The 19,747-nt window shown below is 45.1% G+C and overlaps 1 protein-coding gene across 6 annotated transcripts in view; it reads left to right on the forward strand.

Annotated features, from left to right (window-relative positions):
- TRAPPC10 (trafficking protein particle complex subunit 10) overlaps positions 1–19,747 on the forward strand; it is a 94,387-nt gene that overhangs the window by 7,542 nt on the left and 67,098 nt on the right. For 5 of the 6 annotated variants that reach the window (XR_010154409.1, XM_054675317.2, XM_063803474.1 and 2 more), the window contains exons 2-3: positions 12,189–12,270; positions 17,894–18,029. Coding sequence is in view for 2 of the 6 variants with exons in the window: in XM_054675317.2 (XP_054531292.1) it covers positions 12,189–12,270; positions 17,894–18,029 (218 nt within the window). In the remaining 4 variants the exon portion in view is untranslated. Of the gene's footprint in view, positions 1–12,188; positions 12,271–17,893; positions 18,030–19,747 lie in introns of those variants that run through there. The other variant, XM_063803475.1, reaches the window with a different exon arrangement.

The following is a 19,747-nucleotide window of genomic DNA, read 5'->3' on the forward strand; positions in this document are numbered from 1 at the left end:
AGGGAATGTTATCTTGACATTTGGGCTTCTGGGTTCTAGATGTGGATACAAGGTGGGGTGATCCCTTCTTAGGAAAAGTCCAGCCTCTTCTGTGCTCTCTCCCTTATGTGGCTTTTTGGACGTTTGTTACATGGTGTTTCATTTCTGAATATTATTTTAGGCCCCTGTTTGCAATTTTTTTTTTTTTAACAGTGACCGGGGACCATTCCATTGTATGTTTGGACATTTTTCTTTTCTTTTTTTTTTTTTTTGAGACAGAGTCTCGCTCTATTGCCCAGGCTGGAGTGCAGTGGCGTGATCTCGGCTTACTGCAAGCTCCGACTCCGCCTCCTGGGTTCACGCTATTCTCCTGCCTCAGCCTCCCGAGTAGCTGGGACTACAGGCGCCCACCACCACGCCTGGCTAATTTTTTTGTATTTTTAGTAAAGATGGAGTTCACCGTGTTAGCCAGGATGGTCTCGATCTCCTGACCTTGTGATCTGCCCGCCTCGGCCTCTCAAAGTGCTGGATTACAGGCATGAGCCACCGCGCCTGGCCCATTTTTCTTATTTTTAACTGAGATCTTTTAGCAGTTTGAAGCGATTGTATACATTTCAGAGTTAGCTGGGCATGGTGGTGCGTGCTTCTAGTCCTAGCTACTTGGGAGACAGGCCAGAGGATCGCTTGAGCCCAGGAATTTGAGGCTGCGGTGAGCCATGTTTGTGCCACTTCACTCCAGTCTGGGTGACAGAGTGAGACCCTGTCTCGAAAAACAAAAAACAAAAAAAAAAAACAATTTCAGGGTTGAAATTTTTAGCGGAGCCTTGGAACTGACAACCACCTGTTTGGATAGTAACTTTAACTCAATCTGTAGCTTGCCATTTGTGGGCACTGTCAGTTCACCTAGACCTGTCAGCAAGCTCTAAACATCCAGGTTAATGAGAAGGGCCGTCAGAAGTCATTTTGAAGTTGAGGAGCTGAGGGCTGGTTTTGCTGTGACTGGCCATGATCAGTGTAACTGTTTAGTAGCACAGCTCGGACCAATATTAGCATGTCTGATGACTCCTGCTTTACCAAGTACTTAGGGAAGGCAGACACCATCTGTTCACATGGAAGCAGGGAGTTTGTCCCTAAAATTATGCCTCTGAGAAAGCCTTTGCCATATAATTAAATAAAAATGTCACTTTAGCATTCTAAGAATTGAGTAAGTAAGCTATACACTAGAAATTTTTAGTATAGTCTTATTCCAAAATTAAATTCCTATTCTGAGAACTTGATACCCAGCACTGTCTTTGCTTCTCCTGTAGTCTGTTCTGTCCTTTGGGGATCCTGGGTTGTCTAGTGTGGAGTATGGAGGAGTTGGGCTGTTTTCATCAGTGAGCAAACATTTACGGAGCACCTATTACATGCCAGTTACTGCTGAAGGGGCTTGGGTTATGTCAGAGAGCAAAGATCCCAACCCTTTGAGAGTTTACATTCTGTCAAGAAGAGATAGACAATAGACAAATAATGTTAGGTGACAAGTGCTATGGAAAAAAGAAAAAGAGAAGGATAAGGGAAATGGAAGAACTGTAACATTTCACATATTTTATTATAAAAGTGCAATATGTATCAAAGTAGACAGAATATTATAAAGAGACCCTACAAACCTTTCACCCAACTACAGCAATTAGGTGAATTGCCCAATCTTGCTTCTCTATACCCCTCATTCTCCCCAGTCTTATATTATTTTGAAGCAAATCTCAGACATATAATTTATCCACGAATGGATGTTATGGACTGAACATTTGTGTCCCTTCCTACACACCGAAGCCCTGACTCCCAGTGTGCTAAGAATAGGAGATGGGCCTTTGAGAAGTACCAGGGCTAGATGAGGTCAGGAGGGTGGGCCCTTTATTATTGGATTAGGTGAGGAAGAGTGAGAGGACACCTCCCCCCTTGAAACGAGGAAAGGCCACCTGAGGATAACAGCAAGGAAGTGGCTGTCTGCAGTCTGTAACACAGGCCTCACCAGAAACCTAATCTACTGACACCTTGATCTCGGGCTTCTTGACCTACAGAGCTATGAGAAAATACATTGCGATTTTTTTTTTCTTTCTTAGGGTCTTTTCAGAGAGAAAACAAAAAACAAAAAACTGTTTTCTAAGCCACCCAGTCTATGGCATTTTTTTTCTTTTTAAAAATTTTTTTCTTTCTTTTTTTTTTTTCTTTCATGGTATTTTTTAATTACACCTAAAACGTTTCTTTCTTTCTTTTGTTTTTGTTTTTGTTTTTGAGATGGAGTTTCGCTCTTGTTGCCCAAGCTGGAGTGCAGTGGCACAATCTCAGCTCACTGCAACCTCCGCCTCTCGGGTTCAAGCAACTCTCCTGCCTCAGCTTCCCAAGTAGCTGGGATTACAGGCACATGGCACCATGCCTGGCTAAATTTTTTTTTTTTTTTTTTTGAGATGGAATTTCACTCTTGTTGCCCATGCTGGAGTGCAGTGGTGCGATCTCGGCTCACTGCAACCTCCGCCTCCCAGGTTCAAGCGATTCTCCTGCCTCAGCCTCCCGAGTAGCTGGGATTACAGGCATGTGCCACCATGCCCAGCTAATTTTGTATTTTTTTTTTTTTTTTTTACAAAGACGGGGTTTGTTAGTAGAGATGGGGTTTCTCCATGTTGGTCAGGCTTATCTCGAACTCCCGACCTCAGGTGATCCGCCCACCTTTGCCTCCCAAAGTGCTGGGATTACATGTGTGAGCCACCATGCCTGGGCCTAAAACGTTTCTTAATACCAAATATTCAGTGTTTAAGTTTCCAGTGTGTCTTAAATGTCCATTTTTAAAACTGTTTGAATTAGTATCCAAATACAGTTTTTAGATAAATCCTTTAAGTCTCTTAAAATCTTCATGTTCCCTCTGTCTCTTTTTTTTTCTTTATAACTTGATGAACCTGGCTCATTTGTCTTGAAAAGGTCCCACTGCCTAGACTTTGGTAGTTGGAGCTGGAGGCTGGGTCAGCTTCAGGCTGGATTTTTTGTCGGCAGGGCTTTATCATGGGTGGTGCTGTTCTTCCAGCAGGTGCGTGATGTCTGATTACCTCTCCTTTTGGAAATTGGCAGCCATTTATTTTCACATCACTAATTCCCTAAAGGTTGCAAAATGGTGATATTCTCATTTCCCTATGTCTTTTTTTTTTTTTTTTTTTTGAGACAGAGTCTTGCTCTGTCGCCCATGCAGGAGTGCAGTGGCTCCATCTTCGCTCACTGCAAGTTCCACCTCCCGGGTTCACGCCATTCCCCTGCCTCAGCCTCCCGAGTAGCTGGGACTACAGGTGCCCGCCACCACGCCGGGCTAATTTTTTGTATTTTTAGTAGAGATGGGGTTTCACCGTGTTAGCCAGGATGGTCTCGATCTCCTGACCTTGTGATCCTCCCGCCTCAGCCTCCCAAAGTGCTGGGATTATAGACGTGAGCCACCGCGCCTGGCCTATGTAACCATTTTCAAAGTGAGTTGGTTCACTGGCATCCTTCAGAGGTGATCAGTTGGTGTGTCTTTGTTGTTCGTTTAGTATGGCTGTGAACTTAATCATTATGAACATACTTGATGTGTTTCAGTCCATTGCATTGTTGCCTCGTTGGTGAGCAGGTTGTTCTCCCTTTGGCCAGGGAGAGTCTCTTTCATGTTGGGGTCTAAGATAGAGGCGTCTTTGTCAGATTCTTTCCTATCTAGCCTGACAAGATGTTCCGGGCTCATTTTGAACATTTAATGCCCTGATCTGCACTTAGCAATTGCCAAGGAGCCCTGATTCCTTTTAGTGAAAAATAGTATTTCAAGACCATAGTCTGCAAGCTTGGGCTCCTAGTTGCTGTGAGGCCTTTTCAATAGGCAGAGCTAGGAATAGCTAGGCATTTTTGTTTGTTTGTTTTTTGTTTTTGTTTTGTTTTGTTTTGAGACAGGCTCTTACTCTGTTGCCCATGCTGTAGTGCAGTGGCACGATCTCAGCCCACTGCAACCTCTGCCTCTCAGGTTCAAGAGATTCTTGTGCCTCAGCCTCCCGAGTAGTGAGTAGCTGGGATTACAGGTGCATGCCATCACATCTGGCTAATTTTTATATTTTTAGTAGGGACAGGGTTTCACCGTGTTGGCCAAGCTGGTCTCAAATTCCCGACCTCAGGTGATCCACCCACCTTGGCCTCCCAAAGCGTTGGGATTACAGGCGTGAGCCACCGCACCAGCCTAGGAATTGTTCTTTGTATTTTGTATTTTTAAGATAAAATACATCATAAGTTCACTCTTTTTGATGAAAACTCAGGGCTGCAGGGTTTTAATTAACAGCTCCATCCTCTGTGTTTTCTCTTTTCCACACTGAAAATCCTAATTCTCATGGGTACTTGAGGAGGCTAGAGTTAGAGGTTCCCCAGCTCGTGCTGCTTCAGTCACCTGGAGGGCTTGTGGACACACAGATGGCTGGGTCCATTCCCCATTTCTGAATGAACAGGTCTGGGTGGGGCCTGAGAATGAGCATTTCTAACAAATGCCCAGGTGGTGCTGATGCTGAAGGGCCAGGGGCCACTGAATAGAACATCACACAATTGCTCACTTGCTTTCAGTTGCTTTATCCCTCATTACATAGACTCTGAATAACACTATTAACTCCACCATCAACAACAGGACTAGTGAACACAGGTCTAGAACTGTTTTTGACAGTTCTTATTGGCATTTGGATGTATCCCATAAGGAATGAACTGTCAAATTACTGTAGTTTTAAAGTTACTTGTCATAGCTCCTCTCTCTGAGATTATACCACTAAATGTATATGTATACATTTAAGTTCACTTGTTTTATTTTTCCTGATTATTTTTAGGGAAAACCTTGAAAAAATCTAATTGCTTTATAACTATATAAAATATTTACTTCCAAAATTAAATCTACAAAATGAGGTCTATTTAAAGAAGCCTTGTGTATGTTCTGTCCTCTCCATGCTAACTCCTCCCTTCCTGAGTACTCCATCACAGTTTTTATGGTTTTCCTTCCACGTGAAAAACATCCAAACGTATTTGTATTTCCCTTTCTTAGCTTAGACATTGCCAGCTGCACACACTGTCCCACCTCACTTTCCCCCGGACTCCACTCCACGCTAGGAGTATGTTGAGATCATTCTCATTCCATGATGTCGATGTTCTGTGGTTTATTCTGCCAGTCCCCTCCTGGTGGAATTTGAGTTGTTTTGTGTTTTACTGTTTCCAGTAGTTGTGCACAGATAGCCTGCCTGTGGCCTTTCCGACGGGCCTGTTGGGATGGAGCCCTGCAGGGCGGGTTGCTGGGCTGAGGCAAATGGTTATGTCACTGTGCTGATGCTGCCTCAGCTCCCTCCTGAGTGCTTGCACCATTGGGAAACTGCCTGTAGGCCTCGCTGAGAAGCCAGCCCTTGAACAAAGGCAGTGGCAAAGGGGAAGTCTGGGGAAAGACCAGTTTGGGAACCCTTCTGTCTAAAGCCTTAAGGCATTGGGGTGCCAGGAACAGGAGTGTCTCTTTTTAACTTGTAAATACAGTACTGTTGTTCAAACTGCTACAGTAATGCTGTGTTTATTTAAAAAATGTATACACTGTTAAAGGCTGATTCCTCAGTATTCTTATATTCAGATGCATTTATCCAGTCTTTTTGTTTTTAAACTCTTGAATTTTAAGTTTGCTCTCTGAGGGCTAGAGAAGGCAACTTGTTTCCTTGATTAGAAGAGTTCATTCAACTTCTTAACATTCTTGGCCTGTGTGTTCTTGTCTTTTAAGTTAAAACAGAAAAAGACTGGGACTTTCTGTCTTTTGACTAGTCTTTACGTGTAGTAGTTCCTTTTCTGCAAATTTCCACAGTAGGAAACTTGATGAACACTAATGTATGGGTTTTCTTTTGACCCCACCTACAGTGGGTAGTATTGTCATATGACTGGGTGCTGGGAGAGAGCAGCAGAGGGCAGGGGTGTGTGTGTGTGTGTGTGTGTGTGTGTGTGTGTGTGTGTGTGTGTCAGAGGGAAGGTAGAGACCACAGGAAGGACCTGGAGGAGAGCCAGGCTGAATGGGTATAACGTTAAGCCAGCGATGACATGGCAGGGGGTGTACTGAGTACTTCTTTAGACTTGGCCTTTAAACTTGGTGGTGCAGAACTGTGGGAGGGTTCATTTGCTTTACTTCTCAAATATGTGCCTTCTAATGAAGGGAGGACAGTGTCTATGCTAGAAATGTGGAGTTAGTTGCCTAGTCATCTTAGGGGGTGACTAAACCTTGCTTTCTACCTAGAGAATCTGGATAACATCTGGATCCTTTTTTGTGCTTTCTCGTTGACCTTCACTCCCTGCCCCCACCCCCAACTGCGAAGGCTTTTCATGGACAGATACTCTGGCAGGAGCACCGGGGAGGCTTCCATACCCATGATTATGCATTTGATGTTAGTTTTCACCATGAAAGAGCTCCCAATCTGAAGCATTAATTTTCATTACTGCCTCGACATTATACACGAATTATAGCAAATACTTTATGCATTATTGAACAGGCTGAGATGACTTCCCAGTTTGTAATCTCGGATGTTTTTATCGTCCATTTGAAAGCCCGTTTTACCAAAAGCCATTGAAGAGAAATGAATGTATGGCCTGTGGGCAAGCACTTGCATTCCTAGGCTTGAAGATGGTGCCCTCTCTAATCCCGTGTTTTCAAACATGAACTGCCTCATAGTGGATTGCAGCTTTCTTTTGTTAATAGGCTTAAAGAATCATTTCTGCAAAATTTTCTGTAAAGCAAATCTTAGATAAATTATACATTTCCTTTGACTTTTTTGTTCAAAAATAGAATCATAGAACCTTGCTTGGAGGGCCTTAAAATTAGTTCATCTCTTGTCTAGTCCAGTCACTCCGCTGCTTTTAGTCGCAACTGGGAGATGACCCAGCCCATGGTTGAGGCCCCCAGCTGTGGGACACTTTCTGTCATTCTTCACCCCCCTCCACCCTCAGGTTCTTCTCTCTTAGGCCACAGCATTTCTTGGGTTGAGCTAAATCCATTTCTCTGTCTTTCTCACCCATTAGTGCTCTGGGGCCTACTAAGCCCTACAGAATAAAGCCAGCCTTTTAAAATAAGACAGCCCATTAGGTGGCTGAGGACAGTGTCTTGTTAACAGGTTGAAACACTCCACATGTCTCCAACAATTTAAGATAAAGTGAGATGTATTTTATTAGAAAACTTACTGTTCCTTTTACCAAGATTATGCTAAAGAATTTGAAGAAAAATTGTCCTGTATCAGAGTATCAGCAAATATTCAGACTCTTTATGTCAAGATTTTTTTTTCCAACATAAATCTCCAAATAGAAGTATTGACCTTGAAAATATATCATGTCAGGTATTTAGGAAAGCGACAAACTGACTGAACATTCTGTTTTGCTTAGCCACTCTCTCATGGTTATAATTTTGTGATCCTTTTATACTTTTGTATGAGTAAGACCATCACGGCTTTGCACGTTCAAGAATTGGTTCAGTAAAAAACAGATGACAGAAATGTTCACTCTGTCTGCGGAAGGCCTTTTGGAACCCATATTTTCAGCCAACCATTGTTAAAACAACTGCTGCAGAGTAAGTAGTAAACTTGTTAGAATTAAGAAGTTGGGAAGGAGCACAGGGCAGTATTGAGTCCTAAGCCAAGCTACCTGGGTTCGAATCCCAGCCTTGGCGCTCATTTGCTTGATGTTGGGCCAATTAGGGGAGTTCTTGATGCCTTGGTTTCCATATGAGGGTTCAGGGTGAGTATGCGTGAAGTGCCGGGGGCATAGCAGGCCCACGGTGCTGTCTGGAGGGATGGTAAACAGGTGGCCCTTCTCTTAACTGTGTTACCTAGCAGCTGTTCCGTGACCCTAATGTGATGGTTTTGGGAGGTGGGGCCTTTGGGAGGTGATTAGGTCATGTGGCTGGAGTCCGCACAAAAGGGATTAGTGCCCTTATAAAAAAGGGCCCCAGAGATCTCCCTTGCCCCTTCCCCCACGTGAGGGCACAGCAAGACCAAGGTACTCAACCTGCTGAAGCCTTGACTCAGACTTACACCCTCCAGAAATGATAAATAAATTTCTGCTGTTTATAAGCCATCCTAGTTTATTGTATGTTGTTATGGCAGCCTGAACAGAGTAAGACATTGAATTTATTGAAATGTTACCTGTTACACTAAATCACTGAAGTCATCTTTTTGAATTCTTTCCCCCATCGTGTTTCTTATTTGCTTTGAACATAAAAGGTTTTAAATTACACAAGTAATGCATGAATACGTGCTTGTAAAAATCTCAGGGAATACAGTAATAATTCAGGAAATAGCTAAGCCTATGTTAGTAATCTGATTGCATGTAACAGAAAATCCAATTGCAGCTGCATAAATGATCCAAAAACTGATTGGTCCATGTAATCAGACCCCAGAGCTCTGCCCCACTTTCCCGGGGATTCTCTGAACTGGGCTTTCCTCAGCCTGGGGGCCCATCCAGCGGCTCCACGCGGCACCCTAGAAAGAGTGCCTGTGTCCCTCTGGGTGGCTGCTGCTTGCCATTCCCTCTACATGTCTCTTCCCATCTGGGGACTCCAGTGCCTGCTGTTCAGCCAGGGTGATGCTGTGCTCCCACGGACTCTAGGGATCCATGGCACCCCAGCTTCCTGACCTGCCGCACCCTCTTATCTCCCTGTCTCCCCAGTTGGCATGAGAGCCGATGGTGGGTGTGGAGACGCACAGGGAGGGGGGTGTATGTAGTGAAGTTGTGTTTTGAATTGCTCTTATAAATTATTTTGATAGGTCTCTCTGTCACCAAAAAAAGGAGACCTTAGTTATTGGAATAAAAGGCCTGAGTTGTCTCTTAATAAATAGCCTCCTGAGGCAGAACAGTGAACTGGGTGACTTTGTGAACAGGGTTTCTGAGCGTGGGCACATCAGTCTCAAGCCCCGTTTTGGCTCTTAGGAACCACCCTATTAACAAGCGAGTTCCTGCTGGGTTTCGCTCATGCCTCTGTTGCCCGTGGGATTAAAATGAAAAATCAGCCTGGAACGTGCTCTGCCTCGCAGTTCAGCCCTCAGAGCTCTAGTGACTTTTCTGCTTCATGGTTGGGTTAGTTCAGGAAACTACAAAGTCTGTGTTGTTAATTTAATTACCTACCGCGTGAGCCAAGATTGAATTCTTTTGGGCTCTTAAACTTAAGCTGTTCACCATCTTTTTTTTGTTGTTTGTTTGTTTTTTTTTGAGACGGAGTCTCGCTCTGTCGCCCGGGCTGGAGTGCAGTGGCGTGATCTCGGCTCACTGCAAGCTCCGCCTCCCGGGTTCACACCATTCTCCTGCCTCAGCCTCCCAAGTAGCTGGGACTACAGGCGCCCGCCACCACGCCTAGCTAATTTTTAGTATTTTTAGTAGAGACGGGGTTTCACCGTGTTGTCCAGGATGATCTCTATCACTTGACCTTGTGATCCGCCCACCTCGGCCTCCCAATGTGCTGGGATTACAGGCGTGAGCCACTGCGCCCAGCTGCTCTTCATCATCTTTCATGTGCTGGTTCTCCATACCCCATTTTCAAAGGCATCTCTAATTTCATAAGACTTGATGTGAAGATTTAAGAGTTTATTAAAATAATGGTTGTATATGCTGAGAAAATGGTGGTGATTTTTCTTCACATTGTTAATGCAGAGCCTCAGTGGGTTAGAATTGGGCCTTCAAATCTACGCTGGGGCACTGTCTTGGTGTGCTAGGGCTGCCGCCACAGAGTCACACAGTCTGGGTGGCTTAGCACAAATGCGCTGTGTCACAGCTCTGGAGACCAGGTCCAGGCAGCCACAGCATGGGCCTTTGTGTCCTCATGGGCCCTTCCTGCGTTCCTTCTGTCTGTGTGACCAAATCTTCTCTTTACACAAGTCAGTTGGATTAGGGCCCATCCTGAAGACCTCATTTTAACTAAGCTGCCTTATCAACTTTGAAGACCTTATCTTCATATGGTTATATTCTGAGGTACTGGATTTTAGGGCTTCAACAGGTAGGTTTTTGTGGGACACAGTTCAGCCCATAATAGGTACTGAGGTCAGATGGTCCCAGGTCAAATCCCTACTTATGTCAGATGACACTTTTGCCACTGTTGGATGTGCTGATTGACTGGTCATCTTCTAGGTGAACACAGGTTAGAGAGTTAGTCCATGATGGAATGCGAGAGACATTGCTACTTGGTAGTCTCCATTTAGACGAGTCTTACTGTACGGAAGGGTTCCCAGGGAGAAGAGCTTGGAGCAGGTGTTGGAGGCAGTTCCACTTTTACTCTGTACGGATGTTATTTGTATACGTATGTGAAGTAACTGTATTGCAAAGACAGAATGTGAGAGAGAGAGCGAGAGAGTGTGTGTGTGTATGTTTGTAGTTTTATATAGAAAATCAAGTGGAAGAGGAGAAAGCGATTCCATTTAGTTGGCTTACTTTCCACTTAGCAAAGAGTAATGATTTTTATACATTAATCTTGGAACTGTTTAACAGGACAACAGAAATTGGCAATCAAAGTTAAGAAACCAGAGGCTAACTAAAGATTTTCTTCTTTTCTTTTATTGATTTCTTTTCTTTCTTTTTCTTTTTTTTTTGAGGTGGAGTTTCGCTCTTGTTGCCCAGGCTGGAGTGCAATGGTGCAATCTTGGCTCACTGCAACCTCCGCCTTCCAGTTCAAGCGATTCTCCTGCCTCAGCCTCCCGAGTAGCTAGGATTACAGGCATGCGCCACCACGCCCAGCTAATTTTGTATTTTTTAAGTAGAGACAAGGTTTCTCCATGTTGGTCAGGCTGGTCTCAAACTCCCTACCTCAGGTGATCTGCCCACCTCGGCCTCCCAAAATGCTGGGATTACAGGTGTGAGCCATCATGCCTGGCCTCTTTTATTGATTTCTAAGATGACTACCAAATAAATGAACAAGATAAAAAGTGATAAGTTCAAACATACTGTTTTTGTGTTAACAAAATGTAGTAATAGTCCCTTTTTAACCACTATGTGCCATGCCTTGCTGGAAGTGACTGACGTGTGTTGTCTCATTTAATCCTCACCAGAGCTCCTCTGGCCGAGCTCTTCTCATTTTCCCATTTCCCATGTCCCCGAGGCACAGGAAGGTTAAATGATCTCCCCAGGTGCAGTCAGCTGGTCAGTGATGGAACCGAGATGGGGACCGGGCAGTGAGGTTCCCAGCGCCTTGCCCACTCACCGTGCCATCTGCCCGGAAATGTCATTACCCTTCCTCAGTGACTTGACATTATTACATGAGTTTCAGGAGGTTTTTTATTTTTAGGCTTTTGATAGCAAAATAAGCAGATGTGTTAATGGCACACATCAATTCCCAATGATTTCTTAAAGATCAATATAAAAGCAATTTGGAAAATGGTTTGCTAAAGTAAAGAGGATCCTCTGAGTATAAGAATTTTAGTCATCTATATTAAAAGGTTCTTTTTTAGCCGAAGTGTAATACAGTTATATCATCATTTTATGAGAACAAAATGGATTTTTCATTTCTATTAAAGCAAAGATAAAAGCTGAATTAACACTGAGCGTGCAGCGTAAAGTCGGCCGCAGCTGGATTCCTAACTTGCGTCTGCCACTGTCAGCTCTGTGCACTGAACACGTTGGCCCTCAAAGCTGACTTTCCTCATCTGTGAATTGGGGTCGTGTTTGTGCCTTTCCTCCCAGGAGTTATGGGGAAGACAGAATGAGAGGGTGCCTGGCAGGTGCCTTGTGTAATATTCGCACATGGGGAGCCACCTATAAGTTTTAGCTCCTCCTGGCACTTGGTTGAACAGTGAGTTGATTTTGGTGAAGTTTTGGTTTCTTTTTCTCCATGGATTTTGGGCGTCTGGGAGAAAGTGGAGGCTGTAGAACACAGCAAAGCTGGGTGAGGTGGAGCAGGCTCCCTCTCTTCTAAGCTTTGTGTCCTTGGGGCAAGTTCTTCACCTTCTCTGATCCTTGTTTTCCTCGTGGGGAAAATCACACCCACCCCATGGAGGTGTCACGAGGGTTCAGCTTCATCACATCTGTCCCGTGCTGGGTTTTCCTGAGACGCGTTATGTAGAGGCACAGGTACAGAAGAATCTTGCGATATCGCTTTACTAAACATAAAACTACCTAAAACCACCAATTTATTAAGCTCTAGAGCCATTTTGCATGTATTCACCTAAAAATATGGTAACTGAATTTCTTTCTTCCCTTCATAGGTGCTGGAGATCAGAATTTATTTACCTCTGTTTATCCAACGCTCTCTCAGCAGCTTCCAAGAGAACCAATGGAATGGAGAAGGTATGAGTTGTGTGTTTTTTGGCTGTATCCCTCTCTTCATTTTTTAAAATGAAGTACATGTTTTTAAATAAGTATATGTTGTTTAGACATTTATGTGAACAAGTGAAGTAGCACAAGTTAAAAGCCTCAGTTCTAAAGAAACAGAATGACCTCACATAATCTGTGGGTCTTATTCTTTATGGAATACCATGGTTTTCTTTCTTTTTTTTTTTTTTTGAGACAGTCTCGTTCTGTCGTCCAGGCTGGAGTGCAGTAGCGCAATCTCGGCTCACTGCAACCTCCACCTCCTGGGTTCAAGCAATTCTCCTGCCTCAGCCTCCTGAGTAGCTGGGATTACAGGTGTGCGCTACCGCACCCGGCTAATTTTTGTAGTTTTAGTAGAGACAGGTTTTGCCGTGTTGGCCAGGCTGGTCTCGAACTCCTGACCTCAACTGACCCGCCCTCCTCGGCCTCTCAAGGTGCTGGGATTATAGGCATGAGCCACTGTGCCCAGACTACGATGGTTTTTCTTAACGAGACATTGGAAAGTAGAAGCAAGACAATTATTTTGAGTTAAAGACTCACTTTTATAGGAATGATCTGTGATTCTTCATGGTTGACCAGAATGTCTTAAAGGCACAGGCGTTTTGCAAAGGAGACACGTGCTCACTTAGACTCTACCTTAAAGCGGAAGAACTGGGCTGTATCAGCCATCTTACAAGACCCTCCCTCCACCCTGGCTCCTGTGCGTTTTCCTTAAGGACAAGAAGGTAAACAGAAAGATGGTATTTAAAAATTAGGAGCGAGGTTAGATCAGCCATCACCGTTGCTCTGTTGCATGTTTACAGTTAGTCGTCTGGTGACATACTCATAGGAAATCACTGACTGGGAATCCTCTTCTTGGAAAACTAATTTCTGGTAAGAGCAGGTGTTACTTGTAAATATAAAGTTGTGTATATGTAAATGTAAATTTGTAAATTTGGATTTTGTCTTGTAACATAGGTAATCTGATTTTAACCAGGGTATACAGAATTTCCTGTTGTTATTTGTGTTTATGTAAGTCTGATTCTCATAGCATTATTCCTTTCTGACCACCAGTTTGTGCCTTAGTAACATGAGGGATTAAGGTGGCTTTCTGGAGTTGACTTACCCAGGTGAATATAGTCTAATTTCTGTGCTGATTATAGTGTCTTACAAGATATGCATTTAGTTGCTAATATTTAATATAAAGAGTGTACAGAGTGTAAGAGAAAAATTGCTTAACATGTGAGGAGGCCCAGTGCTGTGAAAGAGAGGAAAGAGTTTAGCAAATGGAGTAATCTGTAAGGGCATTCTGATAGATAAAGGGGAAAAAAAAAGTGTGTTCATGAAACAAGATAATTTTGAGAAAAAAATTAAATGGAGAAACTATGTAGGCCCGGCATGGTGGCTCACGCCTGTCATCCAAACACTTTAGGAGGGTCAGGTGGGAGGATCGCTTGAGCCTAGGAGTTCAAGACCGGCCTGAGCAACATAGTGAAACCCCTGTCTCTGTAAAGAAGAAATAAAATTAGCTGGACATGGTGGTGCACGCCTGTAGTCCTAGCCACTTGGGAGGCTGAGGTGAGAGGATCACTCGAGCCCAGGAGTTGGAGGCTACAGTGAGCTGAGATTGCACCACTGCACTCCAGCCTGGGTGACAGAGCAAGACCCTGGCTAAAAAATAAATAAAAAGAAACTGTGTAGATTTAATATTTGTATTCATCTCTTCCCCTTTCCAAAACTCCAGTAAATGGACTACATAAATACTAAACAAATAAATGGACTAAAAAAAATGGACCAAACAAATGCTAAACAAATAACCCTAAAGAACTAAAAAGGCAGACGTGCATAAAGACAGAGAAAGGAGGAGGCAGCGGAGGCCGGAGGATGTAGCTGTGTTTTTGGGAGAAAGAGAAACAGGTGGAGGAATTGGGAGAGAAAGCTGAGGAAGTTCAATCCCTTGTGTCTTGTGGCTCCATAAGAGGAGGGGAATTTCTGACAAGGGACAAAGTGCCAGATCTTGGAAGGCCCGGGTGAAAGCAGGGCTGGAGATGGGGGTTGGCAGAGGTGTGGACAGGGACAGTTAGACTCAGGGTCCCCACTCCTGTCTGTAGTGAAGTGATTGCTGTCATTGCCCACTCCCCCAACCCCCCCCACCCCCGCCGCCCCTCAGGAACCTGGAAAGTCTTTCTGTGGACAGAAGAGCTCCAGACCCTCGGATCTGAGGTGCTGCAGAAGGCAATGGAGAAGGGCCATTCTAAAACCAGCCGGCCTAGGTTCAGAACAGGGCACAGCTCCGCTCTGGGAACTCTGTAGCCAGATCCATGCTTCCTAGGCAAGAGAGTAGAGAACTTATCTCAGGAAAATTGGATGGCCCCAGGGAAAAGACTACGTTTTTCAGAAACGACCTTAAAATTTGGGAAAGAAATGTGTTACCTTAGGGAAGATATGTCCACCTGAAACCTCAGGATGTGTCTTTATTGGAATAAGGGTCTTCGCAGATATGGTTAAGATAAGGACCTCAATGTGAGATCCTCTTCAATTAGGGTAGACCCTGAATCCAATGACAAGTGTCCTTGTAAGAGGCAGAAGAGAAGACACAGACACAGGGGAGAAGACCTTGTGAAGATGGAGGTAGAGAAGAGAGTGATGTGTTCATGAGCCGAAGAATGCTGAGGATGCCAGCAGCCAGCAGAAGCTGGGAGAAAGGCAAGGAACCTCCCACTGCAGCCAGAGGGAACTAAGCCCACCCACACCTTGATTTCAACGTTCTGGCCTCATGAAACATGCAAGAATAAGCTAATGTCCTAAGCCTCCAGGTTTGTGGTAGTTTGTGACAGCAGGTCTGGAAACTCATGCAGGAGGGCAGGTTGAGGAGGATGGAGCAGATACTTGGTGTAGTTTGGATGTGTCCCCAAACATTCTTGCATTGGAAACTTAATTTCTGCCCTCGTGAGTGGATTAATGTTGCTGTCACGGGAGTGGGCTCCTTATCACGTGAGTGGCTTTCCTATCAAAGTGAGCTCTCTTTGGCTCTCTGGCTCTTGCCCTGTCACCATGTGATGCCCTCTGTGGGTTTTGACATACCAAGAAGGCCCTCACCAGATGCTGGCACCTTGATCTTGGACTTCCCAGCCTCCAGAACTGTGAGCGCAATAACCTTCTGTTGCTTATAATTTACCCAGCCTGTGATATTCTGTTACAGCAGCGGAAAACAGACCAAGACATGGATGTGTGTGTGTGTTGGTGGGCGGTGAGGAGGAAGAGAGGGAGAGAGAGAAAAGCTTTTCAGTACTCTTTGTATTGAAGTACTTATCTCAGGTCAGCACAGTGGCTCACACTTGTAATCCCAGCACTTGGGAGGCCAAGGCGGGTAGATTGGAGTTTAAGACCAGCCTGGCCAACATGGTGAAACCCTGTCTCTTCTAAAAATACAAAATTAGCCAGGCATGGTGGCACACGCCTGTAATCCCAACTACCCGGGAGGCTGAGGCAGGAGAATTGCTTGAACCTGGGAGGAGGAGATTGCAGTGAGCCAAGATTGCACCATTACACTCCAGCCTGGGTGACGAGAGCAAAACTCTGGCTCAAAAAATAAAATGAAATAAAACAAAAAATAATTACTTTGATAAAAAGTAGAAATTTAAAATTAATTGATTGGATCTAGGAAATGAAAACAATTGAAACAAAGTTTGCCAGATGCACTAAATAGCTGTATAGCTGAAAAGCAAATTAGTGAGCTGGAAGAATTGAGCTTAGAGACTCGGGAGATCATTGCTAAAAGCAGGAATGGGAGAGCATGGAGGAAAAGCTGGCTCTGGAGGATAAATCAAGGAGCTCCAGGATCCACCTGAGGGGCTTTTCAGAAGGAAAGTGGAGGGAACAGAGGACAGGTGACATTTGAAGAATGGCTGTCAAGCTTCTCCCAGAAGGGAGTTGGGATACTGCAGGAGCCTAGTGAATGTCAAGCAGAATGAAGAAAACAAAGCAAACAGAAAATCATGCCAGGGAATCAAAGAGAAACAGAAGAAGAACCAAGTAGACAGTTTCTAGCAGAACCATTTACAATGCAACATAAAATACATTTACGAGCAGCCTCCCCACAGTCCTGAGGGAAAGTACCCCAGACCCTAGAATTCTTTATCATTCACAGTGTCATCAAGAGGGAAGACTCTGTCACAGCTTCCCACCCTGAGGGCCTTGCGTGAGCCACAGGTGCTGAGAGATTTTTCCTCTAGGCCCCCGGCTGGCCGTGTGGGGGCCAGGATGGCCAGGAGTTCTGCCCCATCACTTCTGTGTGCAGTTCTGTTCCATCACTTCTGTGTACAGAAAGCCATTCCTGTCTACCCCGGAGTCCCATTCACATATGTTCACTGCTTGTCATGATATGGAGATAGGTGCACTGAAGTGAATACAAATATTTTCAGACATCTATAAGAACAGAAACCTTGCGACCCTCTGAGTAATTAAAGGATGTATCCCAATACGAAGGCAGATGAACCCAGGGATCCAGGGTGAAAGCAACGTCTGCCAGCAACATGACATGTTTTGCTGAAGTTAAGGTGTCACTTTTTAAAAAAATTAAAAATCTAAAATTTCAGATGTGTGTGAAGCAGAACAGAGAGAAGGGGAGATAGACTTTAACTTTAGTCTTTGTAATAAAACCTTAAGTTACATACTGAGAATTAAAATGCAACCAACGGTAGAATAGAGATAGATGATAAGACTTTCAAACCAGCAGAGAAAAAAGATGGAAAAAGAAAACTTGATTAATCTCCCAAAGGACAGGGAAAAATAGAGCCGGCAAGTAGAAAATGCACATGTTTAAGCATCAGTATAGTCCCGTTAAGGTTGGTTTTAAGTTATTAAACACAGCACCCTTAGATCGGATGAAAAACAAAATCCAGCTATAACATTCAGAAGAGACGCATCTGCTAGAAGTGAGAAGTACAGGCACGGCACAGAGATCCACGCGGTGTGGTTCACTGTTAGAAGCATCGTTAGGCCGTCACTGAGAGCCTTGGATGAGATGCAGGGGGCGTGTGGGATTTCTTGATGGGTTCCTTCTTCTTGGGTTGAGAATAAAGTAGAGGTTTGTACTGCTATTTTATTTGTGCTCTGCAAACAAAAATATGTTATATTTTCGCCAAATAACTTTGTTTCTTGGATAAAATACAAGTTGTTCCAAAAATACGAATGCAACCCTAAAGCTTTCGTAATTAAAACTGCACTTTGGACATTTGGGACACACTTTTCTTCTTTTATGGTGACATAATTATAGATTCTGTTACACTGAAACCCACCGTCGAGTCTGTAGTGGCCCTGGTTAAATGCATACTTGGAAGTATGTATTCCAATGCATACTTGGAAGTATGTATTCCTGTGCCTGTATCCTTGAGGAAAATGAAAGATTTTGTGGAAATGGAGCTTTGACCTGTACACGTGAACTGTGTTTAAAATAATTCCTAGAATGTTTCTGAGCAGAATAGCGTAGTTATGATTTGGGGTTAATATATGTGCTCTGAACTCATGCATACCATTACATTATTTGTTGTTCTATTTCCCCTCTTCTGATGAATGTTGTTTAGTTGTTTTCTCAGTGACTTCAAACAATTGTTTACAGGTCCTATGGCCGGGCTCCGAAGATGATTCACCTAGAGTCTAACTTTGTTCAATTCAAAGAGGAGCTGCTGCCCAAAGAAGGAAACAAAGCTCTACTCACGTTTCCCTTCCTCCATATTTACTGGACAGAGTGCTGTGTGAGTACCAGTGGGGGAAGAGGACGCGCGGTGGGATGGGGTTGGAGATGCGTGGAGAGTGCTGTGTGAGTACCAGTGGGGGAAGAGGACGCGCGGTGGGATGGGGTTGGAGATGCGTGGAGAGTGCTGTGTGAGTACCAGCGGGGGAAGAGGACGCGTGGTGGGATGGGGTTGGAGATGCGTGGAGAGTGCTGTGTGAGTACCAGCGGGGGAAGAGGACGCGCGGTGGGATGGGGTTGGAGATGCGTGGAGAGTGCTGTGTGAGTACCAGCGGGGGAAGAGGACGCGCGGTGGGATGGGGTTGGAGATGCGTGGAGAGTGCTGTGTGAGTACCAGCGGGGGAAGAGGACGCGCGGTGGGATGGGGTTGGAGATGCGTGGAGAGTGCTGTGTGAGTACCAGCGGGGGAGGAGGACGCGCGGTGGGATGGGGTTGGAGATGCGTGGAGAGTGCTGTGTGAGTACCAGCGGGGGAAGAGGACGCGCGGTGGGATGGGGTTGGAGATGCGTGGAGGGTGCTGTGTGAGTACCAGCGAGGGAAGAGGACGCGCGGTGGGATGGGGTTGGAGATGCGTGGAGGGTGCTGTGTGAGTACCAGCGGGGGAAGAGGACGCGCGGTGGGATGGGGTTGGAAAGGTGTGGGTCTAGGCTTTGTTGAGGCAGCTGTAATTTTTCAAATTTACTTTTTAACATACTCTGTTATAGGTTGTCCCTTCATTCCTTGGCCAAGTGCGGGACTTGCTGTTGCGTGTTTGCGCCCTGGTCTGGCGTGCTGTGCTCACCGTGGCGCCGAGCGTGGTCGTGTTCCCATGTCTCCAGTCTTGTGAGCTGTCTCACTGTGCCCCACGGCTGCCAGGCTTAGTCTAAGCTGTGTTTGATCATGACTTTCAGCTTTGTTTTCATGACCCCTGTGTTCCCATCGTGGCTCCATTGTCCTTGGTCATCTGTTGTTTCTTCTGCTTGTTTGTGACCCCACTGAGGCTAGGACCATGTCCTTCCTCCCTGTTGCCGTGCCTGGGCAGGAGGCGCCCCGTGACTCTCCGTGGAACGAGTGGGCCTCAGCCCTGTGGCCGCCACAGCTTTCACTTGTATTTTCTGGTTGTGTATTCATGAATCCAGAAAGAACCTTTTCGTTCTTGACACACTTCTTCTGTCGTGAAGTAATAGAAAATTCTGTGCGGCACTTCTTCCTGTATTTTGAGTCAAATAAAGCAAGATTTAGCAGCATAGAAAGTACATAGATTATTACACACTGTGACATTGTAGCCTAGACCTGAGGCACAGAGGTAGTTGTTGGTGATTTTAATGAGACAGGAACTGTAAGTCTGCACCTGGTTTTCCTCAGATTTCACCTCATGCACCCTTTCTCTGCTGACTTTGCTCTGCCTCCTTTCCCAGGGGCTCCACACAGCCAGTGAGGACACACATGAGGAGATTTCCACTGGGGAAGCCTCTGCCGGAGACTCTGTACCCAAGGTTTTCACCAGGCTGCCCCGTAGGCCCCCTCTGCCTGGCGTGCCTGAGAAGGACACTGTCCCTGGCCTGCTGTGCCAGCTCTTCTCCCCATAACACCTGATTGTAATGTTCGATTTGATCACTCCTTCCAGGAGTTGTCCGGTTTCTCCCTGGCGTGGGGCTGTTGTCCCCTTGCGATCAGTAATCTAACTCTGGGGAGCCACTGTGAGACGATTTAAGTGTCCTGCCCCTCACCCAGTGGTCA

Source organism: Pan troglodytes, chromosome 22, assembly GCF_028858775.2.
Source record: "Pan troglodytes isolate AG18354 chromosome 22, NHGRI_mPanTro3-v2.0_pri, whole genome shotgun sequence".
Classification (NCBI taxonomy): domain Eukaryota; kingdom Metazoa; phylum Chordata; class Mammalia; order Primates; family Hominidae; genus Pan; species Pan troglodytes.